General features: G+C 39.8%; 1 protein-coding gene across 2 annotated transcripts; it reads left to right on the top strand.

Annotated features, from left to right (window-relative positions):
* The first annotated feature begins 113 nt into the window (after positions 1 to 113).
* ALG12 (ALG12 alpha-1,6-mannosyltransferase) lies at positions 114 to 15,414 on the top strand. Of its 2 annotated transcripts, none has more exons than XM_076329235.1 (10): positions 114 to 170; positions 4,451 to 4,640; positions 4,788 to 4,920; positions 5,458 to 5,631; positions 7,013 to 7,207; positions 8,511 to 8,614; positions 9,108 to 9,331; positions 10,078 to 10,247; positions 10,447 to 10,522; positions 14,546 to 15,414. In XM_076329235.1, the coding sequence occupies exons 2-10, from the start codon at positions 4,476 to 4,478 to the stop codon at positions 14,775 to 14,777; spliced, it is 1,473 nt and encodes a 490-aa protein (XP_076185350.1). In that variant the 5' UTR covers positions 114 to 170; positions 4,451 to 4,475; the 3' UTR covers positions 14,778 to 15,414. The 2 variants fall into 2 exon arrangements, with proteins under 2 accessions (XP_076185350.1, XP_076185360.1); XM_076329245.1 differs by lacking the exon at positions 114 to 170 and adding an exon at positions 2,714 to 2,733.
* The last annotated feature ends 690 nt before the right edge of the window (positions 15,415 to 16,104 follow it).

The following is a 16,104-nucleotide window of genomic DNA, read 5'->3' as shown; positions in this document are numbered from 1 at the left end:
CGTCCGCCATTTGTATTTGGCAACGGCCTCGGAGCCCTTCTGCTGCGGGGGGCGTGCTCTGCCCTCACCTAATATGGCTGGCCGGAGAGGTGGTCACGTGGGCACGGGGCTGTCTCCCCGCCTCCCGCCGCCAGCCCCCTCTGCGGGGCGGCCACGTGGACGCGCGGGCGGTGAGTGCGGGCCGGGCCGAGGGCGCTGCGCCCGTGCCGGTGCCGGCCGGCGGGAAGGGGCGGGGCGGGGCGGGGAGGGAGCGGCGGGAGGTAACGGTCGTGTGGGGGTGTGCGCGCGCGCGGGGGAGCGGGGAGGGCGCCAACGGCCCGTTCGTTCGCCGCAGCCCGGCTGCAGCCGGGCCGGAGGGCGTCCCCGGGAGCCGCGTTCCCCGCGGAGGCGCCGGGCTGCGGCTACAACCGCGCGGCAGGCGGCGGGGCGCTGCCAGGCGGCCCCCCCGGCTCTCCGCCTTCCGACGCGGTGGCTGCGGCGTGGCGGGAGGGAGCGGGGAAGGGCAGGGCAGGGCAGCCGCCTCCTGAGGGGGCGCGAGCGCTGCCTGTCAGCGGGCGGGCGGGCCTGCCTGTGCCGCGGGGGTCCCGTGCGGCCTCGGGGAGGGTGCCGGCGGCTTCAGAAGCGGCGGGTGATGTGTGGCCTCGTCCTGAAACGCCCCAGGGCCGCACAGGAGCGACCTGAAGGGGAGTGACTTTAAATCCGCCCCGGGTGCGCGCTGTGACGTGCGGGCTGACGGTGATCGTAATTCGGCGTTTCTTAGGTTTTGAGCTCGGTGGGGTCAACGTCGCAGGTCCGTCCCCAGCGCCCTGCGTGGCTTCGCGGCAGGCGGCGAGCCGGGGAGGCAGCGCTGCCCGTGGGGACCCGCCGGCCGGTGGTGGGGGGCTGTCCTCCGCGGGGCCGGCCGCTAGAGGGGGATCGGACACACGCTGTGGGGCTGGACGGGGCGCTCGGGTAACGGTAGGGTGGCAGGCCAGCTGAGGGGGAGGGTGGTTGGGTTGGGTTGGTTTTGGGTTGTTTTTTTTTTTTTTAGTCGAGGTCATTCTGTGTGTTTCTTCCCCAGTCCGAAGAGTGACATTTTCTACATAGCTTTGTCGTACCTTCGTATCTGGTGCTGTCCCAGACTTCATTTCCTGCCTCAACTTTCTCTTCTTGTTTTTTTGTCTTAATTTTCTTTTTTTAGCCAGTCCCCAAACTCATGAGGAAATGTATGTAAGAGTAGCAACTGTCGTGTTCCTTCTTAGAAAAGAAATAAAATCAATCCCAACTACAAGGTTTAAATCTGACCTCATTTGGAAGTTAGCTTTAGTGCAAAGTTGGAAGAGCTATTAAAGTGTAGGAAAAACTCACTAAAATTGAAGATAATGCGACACAGGTTTTACCAAAGCTAGATCAAGCCAAAGAGGGAGGACCTTATGGTGGGATGCTCTTGCTGGTTCTGCTTAGATACCTCCATGCAGAGCATGTGAGGGAGTGAAATGCAGTCTTTGTAGATAGATTCAACATGCAGTTTGGCTGCCAAACTCTAACATATTTATACTGAAGAGTGTCTGAAAAACGTGAGCGAGCTAAATATCGTAGATTTTTCATGGGAAGAGTAAAAAGTCCATTATTGGAACTAATGACACTTTGGCAGAAAAAGTATAGAAAAAGAATAAACCATTTTTGATTAAAGTGCTTCAGCCTTTTTTTAATGTAAGAAAACAATTTATTTTCACCCAGTTTAATCCCAGGAAGGGACGAATTCTTTGTGTTGAAAATCTCCGCTCTTCTGTCATTCAGTCTTGATGTAGACATCTGGGGGGGGAGTCACTGTGGCTATGTTGTACAGGTCTGAGGAAGATTCTTCTAAAGTTGTTAATGATGGATAAAACTATGTCTATTCGCTTAACGATATTCCTCTAACCTTCGTTATTAAAATATTTTTATTAAGTGAAAATCTGTTTCTGTGTTTTTGGCATTTAAAAATAAAAACTCTAATTGCAAGTATTTTGCCTTTATATAGCAAATTTATTTTAAACGTCAAATCCAGTGTCTACCCGTCTTGATAAATTCCACTTGAACTTTGAGGTTTGTTGGCATCAATTTTCGACAGAGCAAGTTATCTTGAGTCTTGACAAGACCACTAAATTTATTAGGCTTTATCTCAGAAACCTAGGTGTTTTCTTCGTGCTTTGTTTTTTTTTTATCTTCTAGCGTGTTTCCCTTCAGGGAATCTCAGTATGTGTAATGTATATAATTATCTTCAACATGTATGAGTATGCTGGCAAGCTTGCTTTCTTCAGGCATACAAAAGGATTGGAGTCAACAAGATAGAAAAAAGCCTTGTGATAAACTGTGTATGGGATATGTAGCTTCACTGTCATTCTGATGATTTAGGAAGTTGGGGACTGATCATTCATATGGTGATCAGCTAAAGATATCAGGAGCAGGCTATACTGTAGAGTGGTCAGGGTATAATGAATGCAATATTTATAGGTGAAGGTAACATCTTTTTATTACACAACTGATATAGTTAAGAAGGAAAAAATAGAGCTGCTTGGCACTTGGGTCCTTTTACAAGGATTCATTGGGTCCTAAAATATCTGAAACATTAAGAAGCTGCGAATTGGGAGTGAGGAATACCTACCTTGCTGGTGTATTACGTGCTGCTTGACACGACACACAAGCTACTCAAATGCCTGTGTCGCTCTATGCAGCGGTGGATTGATCCTTCGGTGTCCATTTTTCTCTCGGGTAAGTTTGGCCAGAAACATGAGATGCCTCTGTATTTATTGGAAGAATTCAGCAAGAGAGCTTTCTAGAGACAAGAATTTGTACAAGATAAATTGCCCTGTGGAGAGGCTTAATTCCTGCCACGCACTTCTTGAAGTGCTCCTGATGGCAGTCCCATACCTCTTTTACTACTGCTGTGGAAAAAGGATTCTGTCGTAGCATAACCCATTTTTATCCATCCTTGTAAAGAACTAATACTAGGCACAAGTTAAAAAGACTTCTTCGCACTTCCTGGGATGTTGTGTTTATTTAGTCTCTTCACATTGCAAAGCAAGCCAAAAATCGTAAGGACCTACCACAGAACTCTCTGTCTTTGAGCCCAGGGTTAGAGCTTCAGTTACAGCCTATGGCAGCGGCAATCATGAGAAAAAGAGATGCAGTCAGTGAGGTATATAAAATAATATGCAGATACATGCAATTTACAGGAAGTACACAAATTTTGGGATTTATTGGTGTTAGCTGTGAAAATAAGGAATATTAGCTCACTCTTTATTTTTACTAATGAGCAGGACAAATGTCAATTCAGGAAACGGTAACTCTAGGAGGCAGTTGCAAGTGATCCTAGCAAATCTGCCAACTATCTTACATCTGTTTGATGGACATATTTAAATGAAAACACACGAGAAAACATCTCTAACCAAAATCCCAGTTGTACCTTAAAGGTACTATTTTTAAAGTTTTGTTTCTGTAAGAACAGAACAAGAATAACAATAACCAAAATCTCTTGTCTTTTATTAAATCGTAAACTTACAAAAAGTGGGAAACTTAAATTAAAAGAACATGAAATAGATTACCATATTTTTGCTGGAAATGGTCGTGGAAAATAACTTCTTTTTTTTTTTTTTTTTTTTTAACTGGTTTATAATCTGAAACTAGGAAAGATGAACTGTTTACCCATGACAATACCTGTGCTTTATGTGCTCTGGCATCACCTGGACACATGATTTTATCATGATAAAATACATCATAAGTACTACTGTAAGAGTGGCTCAGCACAGTGTTGTGAAACTAAGCACTGGGGAGAGATGGCCTTAATTTCTGGGTAGGAGTGCGAAGGATGGGGTTCAGACCATCTCACGCCATAATGACATGTGGTGTGGGTGCCGAAGGGGATTTGTCCTTCGCTTGCCAAGTCCAGACCTAGCCACTGGCAAGCTGGCAAACTCAGAAGATCAAAGTACTCTGTTCCGAGCAATTTCTCATCCTCGTGGTTCCTCTCCCACTAGTTTCAGAGTCCTAGACAAACAAAGAGTATGTTCTAAAGACCATGTGTAAATTCATTGTGAGAGTAAATTACAAAGCTGTCTCTCCCACAAAACGCAGATGCAATTGAGGTGGCACTCAGCAGTGGTGGCAGTATGGGACGCAAAGGGAAGTATTTTCTTAAGTAGGGTCTATGTTGCCTGAGTTTTTTTAGGTGAAAACTAAAACCTTTATATTAACAGAAGGTGGCATAAATCCTGAAATGCTGCTTGAATATGTTTTTGGCTATCTACTCAATTCATTGAATGTATAAAAAAAAAAATTGGATGGATTATTTAATTTATTAGTCTTTGTTTAAACTTTTACAGTACTGTAGTATGTTTTCCTTGCGTTATCAATCTCTCTTTTTCTGTTTGTATACTTCATACCATGTTATTAATGTATTTTCTTTTAATTTTCTTTTTAATAATAATAGAATATAGGTGAATTTCAAACCCAGTATGGCTCAGAAGAGGAGCTCGAGTGGGCGGTCATTCCCGTTGCTGCTGCTGATTATTGTTGTGGCCTTTGTTCATTTAACTGTCTGTCCTTTTACAAAAGTGGAGGAAAGCTTTAACCTACAAGCTATCCATGATGTGGTGTACCACCAACTGGACTTGGATAAGGTAAATTGGAAAGAAGGTGTTCTTGGACACCGTTAAAGATTGCGATTCCCTGCTCTATGAGTAGGATAAATGCAATGTGAATATGATTTATCCCAGTTTTCCTTTGTTTCTGATTTGCCTATCTTACTTAGATTTTCCTTTTTGCAGTATGACCATCATGAATTTCCTGGAGTTGTCCCAAGAACGTTCCTTGGACCAATTTTTATTGCTGCTCTTTCCAGTCCAGCTATATACGTACTTTCTGTGCTAAGAATGTCCAAGTTTTACTCCCAGCTGATAGGTATGAGAACTTTAAATCGTCAGAATAGAAATGTTCTTACTACTGGACTAATGGGTGACATTGTTGTAACATTTAGTGTTTGGATCAGTGGTTAAAATGTGCTATTCTTTTCCTTAATGAGGGATTTTGCAAACTGTAGGTACTTGGAGCCACCATGGTAATTCCACCCCTCTTTGGAGTAACTAACAGCACAGAGAAAGTCTGTGCTAACAAATGTCAGACAGTGTAGAAAAAGCAAGTGTCTTCAGAGAATACACTCCCGTGTGTACTTCCGTGTGTGCTTCAGAAAATATTGTTTAACTTGGGCATAGAAGCATTGACCTTTGTGCAAAAGTATCAGACAAGTTACAGGTGGATTAAGATAGATGAACTAATGGGGAAGTTTCTTTTTTTTTTTTTTTTCCTTTGAAGTGGGTTATATTGTGACATCTTCAGTATTATTCTTCATAACTTCTTCCCATTACATTATGTAACATGGTCGTTCATCAGTGATCTGTCTGATATGACTCTTATTTCCCATTTTTATTCTTCTAATAGTCCGAGGAAGCTTGGGGCTCAGTGTGATTTACACATTATGGAAGCTGCAGAAAGAAGTTAGAAAGCAGTTTGGAGCAACTACATCAACAGTCTTCTGTCTCATCACTGTTACTCAGTTTCATTTGATGTTTTACTGTACACGAACCCTCCCTAATGTGTTTGCACTTCCTTTTGGTAAGTATTTGCATAGGAATAATTTTAAAATATAAAAATTCTTCTCAAATGTATCAACAGTTAGAGCACAGAAAATGTGTGGTCGGACCAAATTAATATATGTGCTTGATCAAATTGTGTGATAACCAGACTAGAAAACTTAAGCAGTTGTGATTTCTTTGTTGTTTTTTTTTTACCGTATATGCTTACAATGACTGTTGAGTCAAGTTTCATTGAATCTGAGTATACATGGAGTTTGTCAGATGGCTTTGATTAACTAGAGGTTTGAGTACACTTACCTGATGCATAAAACAGAGCTATTGAAAAGGCAGTAGGTACACCTGCAGTTCAAAAAAAATCTGTGAACTTAGTCTACACAGGAAACATTTTTCTCATGAGGCTGTGGAACAAACTCCCACCGCAACCTTTCCACCTTCCTCTTCTGGAGTTACCTACAAATGTAACAGTTTGTACACTTAAAGTAAAGGGGGAAAAAAATCAAAGTCAAAACCTTACTCTACACATACAGTTTTTGCCCAGAGATGATGAGAGGGGAGATTAACAAATATTAGCTGAGTCACTTAATGCTTCAGTGCAAGTTGTTCAACTAATAAAATCATGAGGTTGGTGTAGGAACCTGTGTAGATCAGAATTGAAAAACAAAACAAAAAGCAGTTGAATTGTCAGATAAACACTGCATAGTAATAAACTTCTCAGATAATTTCTGCAGGTGTTAAAAAATATAAGTGGTTTCATGGCTTTGTACTATTAACGTTTCACACATTTTCCTTAGGATCATGACCACTTTATTATGTAGTCAGTGTTATCGTGATTTAAACTGTGAAAAAGTAGAGGTAACTTCATCTGTAGAGATACTATGTGTCTCCAGCTAACCATACAAATGGATTTATAGTTCCTTCTCCCTGAGCGGTAGTCTGTAGTCTCTTTTTCGTGTTTGGAATGGGGTGCTGCTATCATGAATACAGGATATACTCGGCCAAGAGAATAAACTAATTCTTCAGCTAATACTGAGCAATAATAATTATGAATCTTAGTTTGAAAGGCTTTTAGTACTCCCTTAAGGTTTGGGGTTTTTTTTGTTGTTTTGTTTTTTTTTTTCCCAAAAAAAAGCTATTAAATATGCTGTTTAGGAAGAGTTCCCATGTGTTTCTTCTGTGGTTATACTTTTCCTAATTACTTAAGCATCAACAGTAGAAAGTTGTGTGTTGTTCCAAATTACATTTCTAACAGAAGAAGAATTTCTGGACTAGAAATGGTAGGAAGACCAAGAGAGGCTTGGTGTGAAGTTAGAGGAACAAGACGCTAGCACTGAGAAAAGTGTTGCCCTTTAGAAAATGAATAGTTCAGTGTGTCAGACGTTGTGCTTTATTTGTTTTTGCAGTGCTCCTGGCATTGACGTTTTGGATACAACAAAAGCAAAGGCCATTCATTTGGTTCTCAGCTTTGGCAATTATAGTCTTCAGATCAGAGCTTTGCATATTCTTAGGCCTTATGCTCCTGGTGACGTTATTAACTAAAAGAATCTCCATTTTCAAGGTGCTTTCTCATGCTGTTCCTGCTGGAATTTTTTGGTTGGGTAAGTGTTTGCTTGGAAAAAACAAATGCCACATAGTAAATTCAACAGAAGTCTAGAGATTTGACTGACTTCTCTGGTGACCTGGCCCTTAGGGCTTTTTTTGTGTGTGTGTGTCTGATTCCATTTGCTAGTAATATGACAAGGGTATTTATTTCTTTGAAAATGTCTGTGTGAGGAAATACGTGTGCACAGAGCAGTAGAAAGATACTGTGACCCCGGCCTTTAGATGCTTACAGTATAACGTCCTGGTCTTAAAAAGGCTTAGACATGCAAGTTGACTTTAGTATAATTAGTACCTGGCTGTAGCTATATGTGCATTATCAGCTGTAGTATCTATTGCCATGACGATAAGCTGAATCCCAGGATAAACTACAACAGTGTGACAGACAGGGATACTGAGCAAGAGGGTTGTGGGGAGAGTCACAGTTCAACTCTGTTTCTGTATTACGTTAATTTTAACAGCTTACGTGATTATCCATGCTAGAGAGGTTGAAAAATCTCCTTGTCTCTACCCATCCGTGGAAGGCTCATGCATATGCACGTAAATACTCTAGGCTTCTCTGCCAGCCTACCTAATTAAAAATGCTGTTGTCAGATGCCTGATGGTGACCTCTGGTAGCGTGCTGTCCCTTCCACAGTGTGGACAGTAGAAACAATAAAAGATCATGCCACGTGCATTTAGAGGCACCTCACAGCGCAAGAGTTTGGAGGTCCAATGGGAATTAGTCACTGGTACTCCTGTTCACTCTCTGGGCAAGCTTCTTAAATACCAGAGCAGTTTTCACAGAGCTGAGCGGAGGAGATGGGGCTGACGGATTTGCTGCTCTTCTGTCTTTTTGCCTTTCATCCCTTATCCTCCTTCTTCCCTCCCACCTAATAAATAGTAGCAAACCTCTAGAGATTGTTTTTCTGGACTTACCAGCTTTACAATAAAAATCCATTTAGGGCCATTTGAAGTTCACCCGGGTTTCTTACCATTCATTAAACTTAATGCTCTAATATTCTTTTAAAACAAACTTTAATTAAACCACTGCATTTCAGACCTGGGGTTGGAGTGGGGCGAATCTCAATCAGATTCCTATCTAATGTGCTTCTCTTAAGACTTCTATTAAGAAGTGCCTCCCTCCCCTGCATTTCCACTGCAAGACAGACAGATTCAGCCTTCTCTGTGGCTTTGAGTGAGGCTTACGATGCATGTTCCAGTTTATGTTGATCTCATCAGTAAATGTGCAATTTGGATGCGCTAGTTTGCTTTTCCCTGGTTTTTAATTCACGCAGATTTGTATTTCTTTAATTCTTTTAGGACTAACAGTTGCTGTGGATTCTCTGTTTTGGAGGCAACTTGTGTGGCCTGAGGGGAAAGTGCTCTGGTATAACACAGTTTTGAACAAAAGTTCCAACTGGGGAGTATCCTTTGAAACGTCCAGGGAAAAAGATTTATTGAACACTACCAGCCAAAGCAAAGACTTGATGTAACCTATTCCTGAGACTCACTTATGGTGTTAAATTCTACTTTTCATCTAGTATTTCATTATTTGAAGCTTATGAGACAATGTCTGTTTCTTAGATCTTTCCGAAAATTTTAACTTTCCTCTGCTGACTGTTCTTTCTTGCTTCTTTGTGTTCTACCAATGTAGAGCAAGGTTTCTTTCCTTTGTTTTTTCATGCTGCCCATCATTAGAGCCATTTGATGTGCCTCTGTTTGGTGATGTGAATGTAGTTAGGCAACTGCTTTTATTTTTCAAAGGGTAAGGCAGAAAACCAAATGCCTGGAAGAATGTGATCTGAATATACAAAAAGTATACTGCGTATTTGCAAAATTTGTGTGCACTACTGTAAAGAATAGTTACTTTACTTGTCAGCAGTGAAAGCATCCTTAACTCTCCTTTTCACCTTGAAGACCTCCCCCTTCTTGTGGTATTTCTATTCAGCCCTGCCTCGTGGTTTGGGATGCAGCATTATATTTGTACCCTTAGGCGTAGCAGAAAAGAGAACTCGGATATTACTTTTGCCAGCACTGGGCTTTATTTTCTTGTATTCGTTTCTCCCACACAAAGAGCTGCGTTTTATCATATATACTTTCCCTGTCTTCAACATAGTGGCTGCTAAAATGTGCTCACGAATGTAAGTTCGAAATTCTGGTTTTGTTTTTTTTTTCTCTGAAAACGCAAAAGAAAAGCAAAACTATTATTACTATTTTTATGCACTTCTTGCCATCTTGGCATCTGGATCATCTTGAGATCTTCATATGCTTTAGAAAGGAGGTCTGTATCATTGTACCCATTCGACTAATGAGGGAAATGGAGACAAAGAGAAGTTAAATGATTTGGCAGGACCATTTGGCAAATCTGGGGCAGAGTCGAGAATAGAGCCCTGATTTTACTGTTATGCTGTTACAATTCAGTTTATTTTATCCACCAGAGAAAAAGACACATTCCAGTGTACTACTGTGTTGTTAACATAACTTACCTTAGGAGATAGTTTAATATACAGGTGGGGCTCGTGAAACATGGAGTTTGTATTAAACAGTTAAACTTGGGTATACTGAGTAAACAAATGCAAATTAAACTCTGAACTTCTTTGAAAGATAATACATTCATAGCTAAAGGTTTTAAACACAGAAATACTTAGCTTTATCGATGAGCTTTTATTAGCTTTATTAATGAGAATTTTCTAATTTAAATGCCACTCGAAGCTAGTCTTTTAGAAATGGATAATAAATGCATTCTATACACGATTGTAATAAAGTTTGCATTAATCTTTATTATCTAGCAGTGGAGTTTTCATTAAAAGTTCTGTCACAATAGTCAGTGACCAGTATGAAAGAAAAATAACAGTTTATTCTTACTCATTTTTCCCCCCCTCAACAGTCTGAATAACTACCGGAAATCCTGGCTGTACAAACTTGGATCTTTCTTTGCTATAATGCATCTTCTAGTTAATGCTGCTTATTCAGGAACATCTTTGTATGTTTCACATTTCAATTATCCTGGAGGAGTGGCAATTCAGAAGTTGCATGAGTTGGTACCTTCAACAGCAGGTATGTAAAGCTGGCTTGAGGTATGTTCGCCTAATTTCAACTGCAATTTTTTTTTCTGCTAGTATATCTTTACATGTATTGGATGTTACTTCTTCACACTATTTACATGCATCTTTTCTGTTACTATTTCGTTAATTTATTAATCAGAGTGTTCTTAGAAGAATTTTGAAATTGTATTTTGTTTTCTTTGTTTATGTAGATGTCTCTGTTCATATTGATGTGGCTGCAGCACAAACAGGAGTTTCTCGGTTTCTAGAAATCAATTCAGATTGGAGGTATGTTATGAATGAGGTATTTTGATCTGAAGACAGAAGCCTGCTTTTTTCTTTTTTGTATATGCACAGGGGCAAACATCACAGGTGTGGTTTCTGGTACAGCATATTTATTAAACCAGGTCAAGAACAATGTGAATCCTCAGAGAATTTTGTTGTGTGCAGTGCTGCCATTTCAGAAATAGAGCACTGCAACGTTTTTTAATTGTTTTGGTTGGTTCTGGTTTGCCTAAATAGCATAGAATCTTTTAAAGACATCAGAAACAGGCCAAAAAATTGTTAGCTTACTAAAACACCAATACCTTTAATGCAGCTACGTTTGATATCTCACTAGATCTTGTAAAACACAGCTGTAGATGAACACTTTTTGCTCTTGGCAGAACAGTGTATATAATTGTGGGGGTATCTTTTCATTTTGTTTGTTTTTGAATGATGTGTGGCAATGTGAGGCTTATCTGCTTATTAATATTCAAAGTCTATTTTTATGTGGAACATCCTTCACATAGATGGCATTGAAGCTGCTGTTGTGGACTATCGGTCACATTCATTGGCTCTGAGAGAAAGCAGTTGAGTGCTTTGTTACCATGACCAGCAGCGATGTACAAACAGTTTTAAGAATGAGAATATTGAAATGGATAATAGGAGACATTTGTGGGATGGCATTGTTTGCTTTTCAGGATGCAGACCAAAAAAAAGGTGTCTTTCTGATTTGTAGGCCTGCCTCTTCAGTTGAAGTGTAGGTTTCTAATTTAAAATGTCATCTTAATCAAAATGATTCAGCAGAAGGTGACACAAAGCCTCACTTCATACTTGCACAAAACAAAAGCAATATGAGCAGATTTTGGTTTAAGAAGTACTCTGAGCATGGAGTTCTTTTTCCCCAGTTACAGTCTTCAGGATCAGATGAACAAACATAATTTAATTATTGGTATGTTTAGAGATAAAAGTATTTTGGAAGCAAAGAGAAAGAAGGGAAAAGTGTGCTTCTGGGGGAATTATGAAAATCATTGAGCTTGCTATGCCTTGTTTTATTTCCGTGCTCTCTCATAATATTGTGGTGGTACAGACAGTTTAAAGCTGAATTGCCTTCACAGTTACCAATCCAATGTTTATTTCAGATTGTTTTTTGCATGTTCAATCTAGAGGAAGTCTTAAGCCATGAACAGTCAGGAGGAGACATTAAACTATTAAAGTACAAGTGATAGAACACGCATGATAGCTAAAATGTTCCAATCTTTGGTTTTTTGAATATACTGAAGTACACACTCTACTCTAAATACAACTCTACTCTCTAAATACAGTGCTTAATTTCAGTGAGCTTTTTGAGGTGGTGAGTTTTGGATTGGTTTGGGCTTGCAAGGCTGTAGTGTAGTGAGATTAGAAGGTGAACAAATATATCCCTGTCACTGATGGATGTTTCATAGTGTTGTAGCAAGAGAGCAGTTTGTCTCTCTCACTTTTATCTTTATTCATCATAAAAAAGCCTCAAGGGAGGGCTGATTCATCATAAAGTTTCACATTAAAAAAATCAGGCAAAATCCACAGCTGAGCATCATATGCAGGATCATACACTTTGTCTGACAGCACAATAGCGCAAAGTTTAGTGGCACCAGCTGTCCTTTTTCTCTTTATCCAAGGAAGTGACAGCCTTTCAGATGGGTGAAAACTAATTTACCATCTTCATAGACTGTGTACATCAGGTGAAAACAGATTTATGGATGGAGTGGCTATGAAGGCTGATGATTCATCAGGATAACTACAATCCATAAATAAAAGTGTCTTAAAGTTAACAGCTTTCAGTGGCATGCTCAGATTAGATCTATTTGCCTCAAGAAAAATGCAAGTGATCCATTATTTTTCTTCAAAGGGTGACTGAAAGAAGCTTGATGCAGATTCTTACACAGAACAGGTGTTACAATCTTGTCTTCAATTAGTGCAGCCTCTTTGAACCAGGAATAAATATGCTGTATAAGCTTAAAGTATTTAAAAATAATAAAATTCAGAAATGCTTGCAGCCAGATGAAAGGCCCTTTATTTGCTGATGAAGAAAATGCAAAATTAGTAGTTGGTAAAGTTGTTACAAAGTATGCCATTCCTTCTGCCAGTTTGAACGCATGTACCATCCTAAGTGGTATTGTGATCTTTTTGGAAATAGCAGATGAAATTAGTGTGAATTTTTTTTTTTTTTTTAGAAGAAGAAAACACTTGTTCAGTGTGCAAAGTCTAATTCTGCATTATATCGTGTATTTATTGACACCTCTGGATTCTGTCAGCCTGGGGTCTGTTCTGGGTTGCCAAAATTTTAGTTAACAATCCACACAAATCCTCTAGTTTGCTGTAGAGTACTTGCTTTAAATGTCTTAAATGTTAATGACTGCTATGTCAGGGAGTGTTGTAAAAATATAAATTGAGATTGTTTCCAGTTTTTCACAGAGAATTCAGGCAGATGAGAGGCCAGGCCTGCAGACACACGTGGCGAAAGATGCAGCCTGGATTTACTCCTAGGTGCATTTAAGATTATTTAGGGTTGGGATTGCACCACTTCCCTGCCAGTGTCCATGCCTGTAAGAAAAGCCACAGCCTTGAGTAAGTTGCTTGTGAAATGCGTGGGAGGAATCAGGTGCCTAAGAATAGGAGCTCCAAAAGCTGGTAGAAAACAGTTCACAGAAAAGGGCAACAGAAAGGGTGAAGAACTGGGCACTGCTCTTCACCTGGGTTACAGAGCATGGACACTCTTTTATAGTTGGATGCCTAAGACTGTCTTGTTATAAACAAACTAAAGGTAAGTAATCTCCATCTTAACCTCTGTCTTCTGGACTGTTACCCAGCATTAGTGTAGAACGTTTTTCTGGGATATAGAGCAAAGGTTTGAATCCAGGTCTCCCACTTTTGGAAGCACTCTTAACAGTGGTCTGTGGAGTGTTTTGGGTGGACTTATCTTCTTCCCCTTTGAAGTTGTTGGACTGAGGACTCGATCAGGTTGCCATGTCCAATATAAGCATCCTAACCCTTGGGCTATAAATTCCACCTGACTCTCTTCAGTGAATAAATAAGTAACTATTGTGAGGTAGAACAGTGTCTTCATGAGACAGTGAGGGAGATCTACCTCAGTTTCTAGAAAATCAGACAGGTTCATACAGCTCTGTGAGATAACGAACTCAGTTCTGGGCTTAGATCAGACGGAGAGTGGCTGAACCTAGATCTTTCACATCCCTGCCAAATGCTTAAGTCACTTGTTTTCTCATCCTGTAAATTCCCTCCATGGCTAGATTGAATATAACTCCTTTTAAGAAACAACTGTCAGTGTACATGTTAAATAGTTTTAGAACTCACTAGTTACTTTATATATAAATTTTTTTATATATCATTCATATATATTTAGGTACCTAAACAGGTTTATAAAAGCTGACCCAAAGTGACCTGCCCAAACATGTAGCAGATCAGGGAACTGAACCCAGAAATAACAAGTGCCAAGTTAATACTATAATTGCCAAGCTGTTCTTTCTTTCCTACAGTGTTCAAGGAATTCTTCTCCCTGCTATTCTTTGAGGCTGCTACTTTAATGTATGACTACCAGAAGAGAAAGGTTTCTGCGAAAGTGCTTCATAACATTTTTTTTAATTAAAAAAAGGCAGGGGAAAAAAAAAACAAACACTGAAAAACCCCCACACTTATCCAAACCACAATTCTTGTAGAGTAAAACTTAAAAATGAGTCCAGTTTTCTACAGTCTTAGGCTTTGGTGTCCTTTTTCCACAGAACTCAAATGGAGGACTAGTGAGAAATTTTCTAGGAGTGCTGATTTCTATCACAATAGCAGCAGAAAGACTTGCATGGAATGACTACCTCCCTAAACCCTTTAAAAATACTGTTTCCTCCTCCAGTACTAGTTAATTTAATCAAGAGATGAACTGTAACATTCGCAGTTATCTTTTGTTTCATCTTGGATGCTACATGCCCTTGCGATAATGGAGATGTTTAATAGGTAAAGAGAGGAATGTAAATAAGCCTTCTTTATTCTTTACAGGTATGACAAAAGAGAAGATGTTAAACCAGGAGATCAGTTGATGTTTTCTTACACACACATTCTGATGGAAACAAACCCTCTTCAAATATCACATTACAAGACAACCCACAGGCCACTGGCAAACATACCTGGCATCAGTAAAATTGGGTTGAACCTTACTGCACTACCTCCTTTTACTTTAAACTTGAAACCAAAATTAGTACTGTTGGAAAAACTTCCTCTGTCATCTTGACTGTGAATTTTAAGTAAGTCTTTTGATGTAATTTTGCTGATGACTGAATAATCTAAGACAGCAGCAAACTGTCATTCCAGCACTGCAATTCAGCTTCTGTGGAAAGGCATGGAAAATCTTTGTACCGATTGGTATTTAGCTCTGTCCTGTTTCTTCCATAAATATTACAATGCATTCCTAGTCAGTATATACTTGACTACTGAGTTGTATTGTTAGATATGTTTGAGAGGCTACCTACAAGTTTAGTGGTATTAGGTAAAACCTGTCTACTTGGTTTGGGTAGCTGTCTGTTTCATAACGTAGCGCAGGTATGTCCTAATTGTCCTATATAAGATACATAATGGAACAGGTTTGTTCTGCGGCAATAATTTGATATGTAATCTGTGTGTGCAAAGATGTATTACTCAATGTATCTGCAGGATTGTAACCCCCTCAGTTGTCAGATTGCCTGTGTGAAACGTAATGATGTTATCAACATAGGAAAGCCATATTCATTGTAGCTTCATCACAATACCTAATTGTGCCCTGTAGCCTACCAAACTAATTAAAGATTTGCTTAAAAAGCAGTTGGACCTCTTGACAAGCACTGTCTCATAACAGATTTGAGTATTAAAGGGTGGTTATCTTTATTCCAAGAGTTCATGAATAAACAACAATTTGGATTTCACAGGAAAAAGAATTTTTAAAATAATGTTTCCTTCTTCTGCTGCAATGATATTATCTTAATTTGCAGTGCAAAAATTTACCTATGAAAATATTCACTTGAATACACTTTAAGAAGATAGGTGCTGTTTTCCTTTTTTTATTAAGTAGTCCCTTTGGAAAGGAATAATCTAATGTGCCATGTGTTGCATTCTATAAACTAGAATAAGATAGCATGCTGTGTAATCTCTTCTTTATTAGATATTTTTGTAAAGGATGTCTGCCTAGATTGCTGAATGGAAGAAGTTAAGGGGTAAACTAAGGAAAAAAAGTTGGAATTTTGGTTAGGGCCAGTTGTAATACGACAGGAGCTCCATTAGTGTTAAAAAAATCAGTATTACTGAAATAATCATGGGCAGAAAACTTCCTTGCTGACTGAAAACTCGAGTAAAAAATTCTTACTGAAAAAAGTGGGGTTTTTTGTTTTGGTTTTTTTTTTTTTTTTTTTTTTTTTCACTCTTAAAGCGTGCTTCATTCAGGAACTATATTTACCTGTGTAGATCTCAGTTTTTAGGTCCATGTCTTTATCCTCTAGACTGTGTATCAGAGGAACTGATCTGGTGGGGTGGAGCCTGCTCCCCTGTGGGTGGCTGTTGCTGTTGCGCAGGCTTCCTCATGCTGAGCA

This window comes from Aptenodytes patagonicus, chromosome 1 (assembly GCF_965638725.1).
Source record: "Aptenodytes patagonicus chromosome 1, bAptPat1.pri.cur, whole genome shotgun sequence".
Taxonomy (NCBI): Eukaryota; Metazoa; Chordata; class Aves; order Sphenisciformes; family Spheniscidae; genus Aptenodytes; species Aptenodytes patagonicus.
This window is presented reverse-complemented; position numbering and strand designations above follow the sequence as displayed.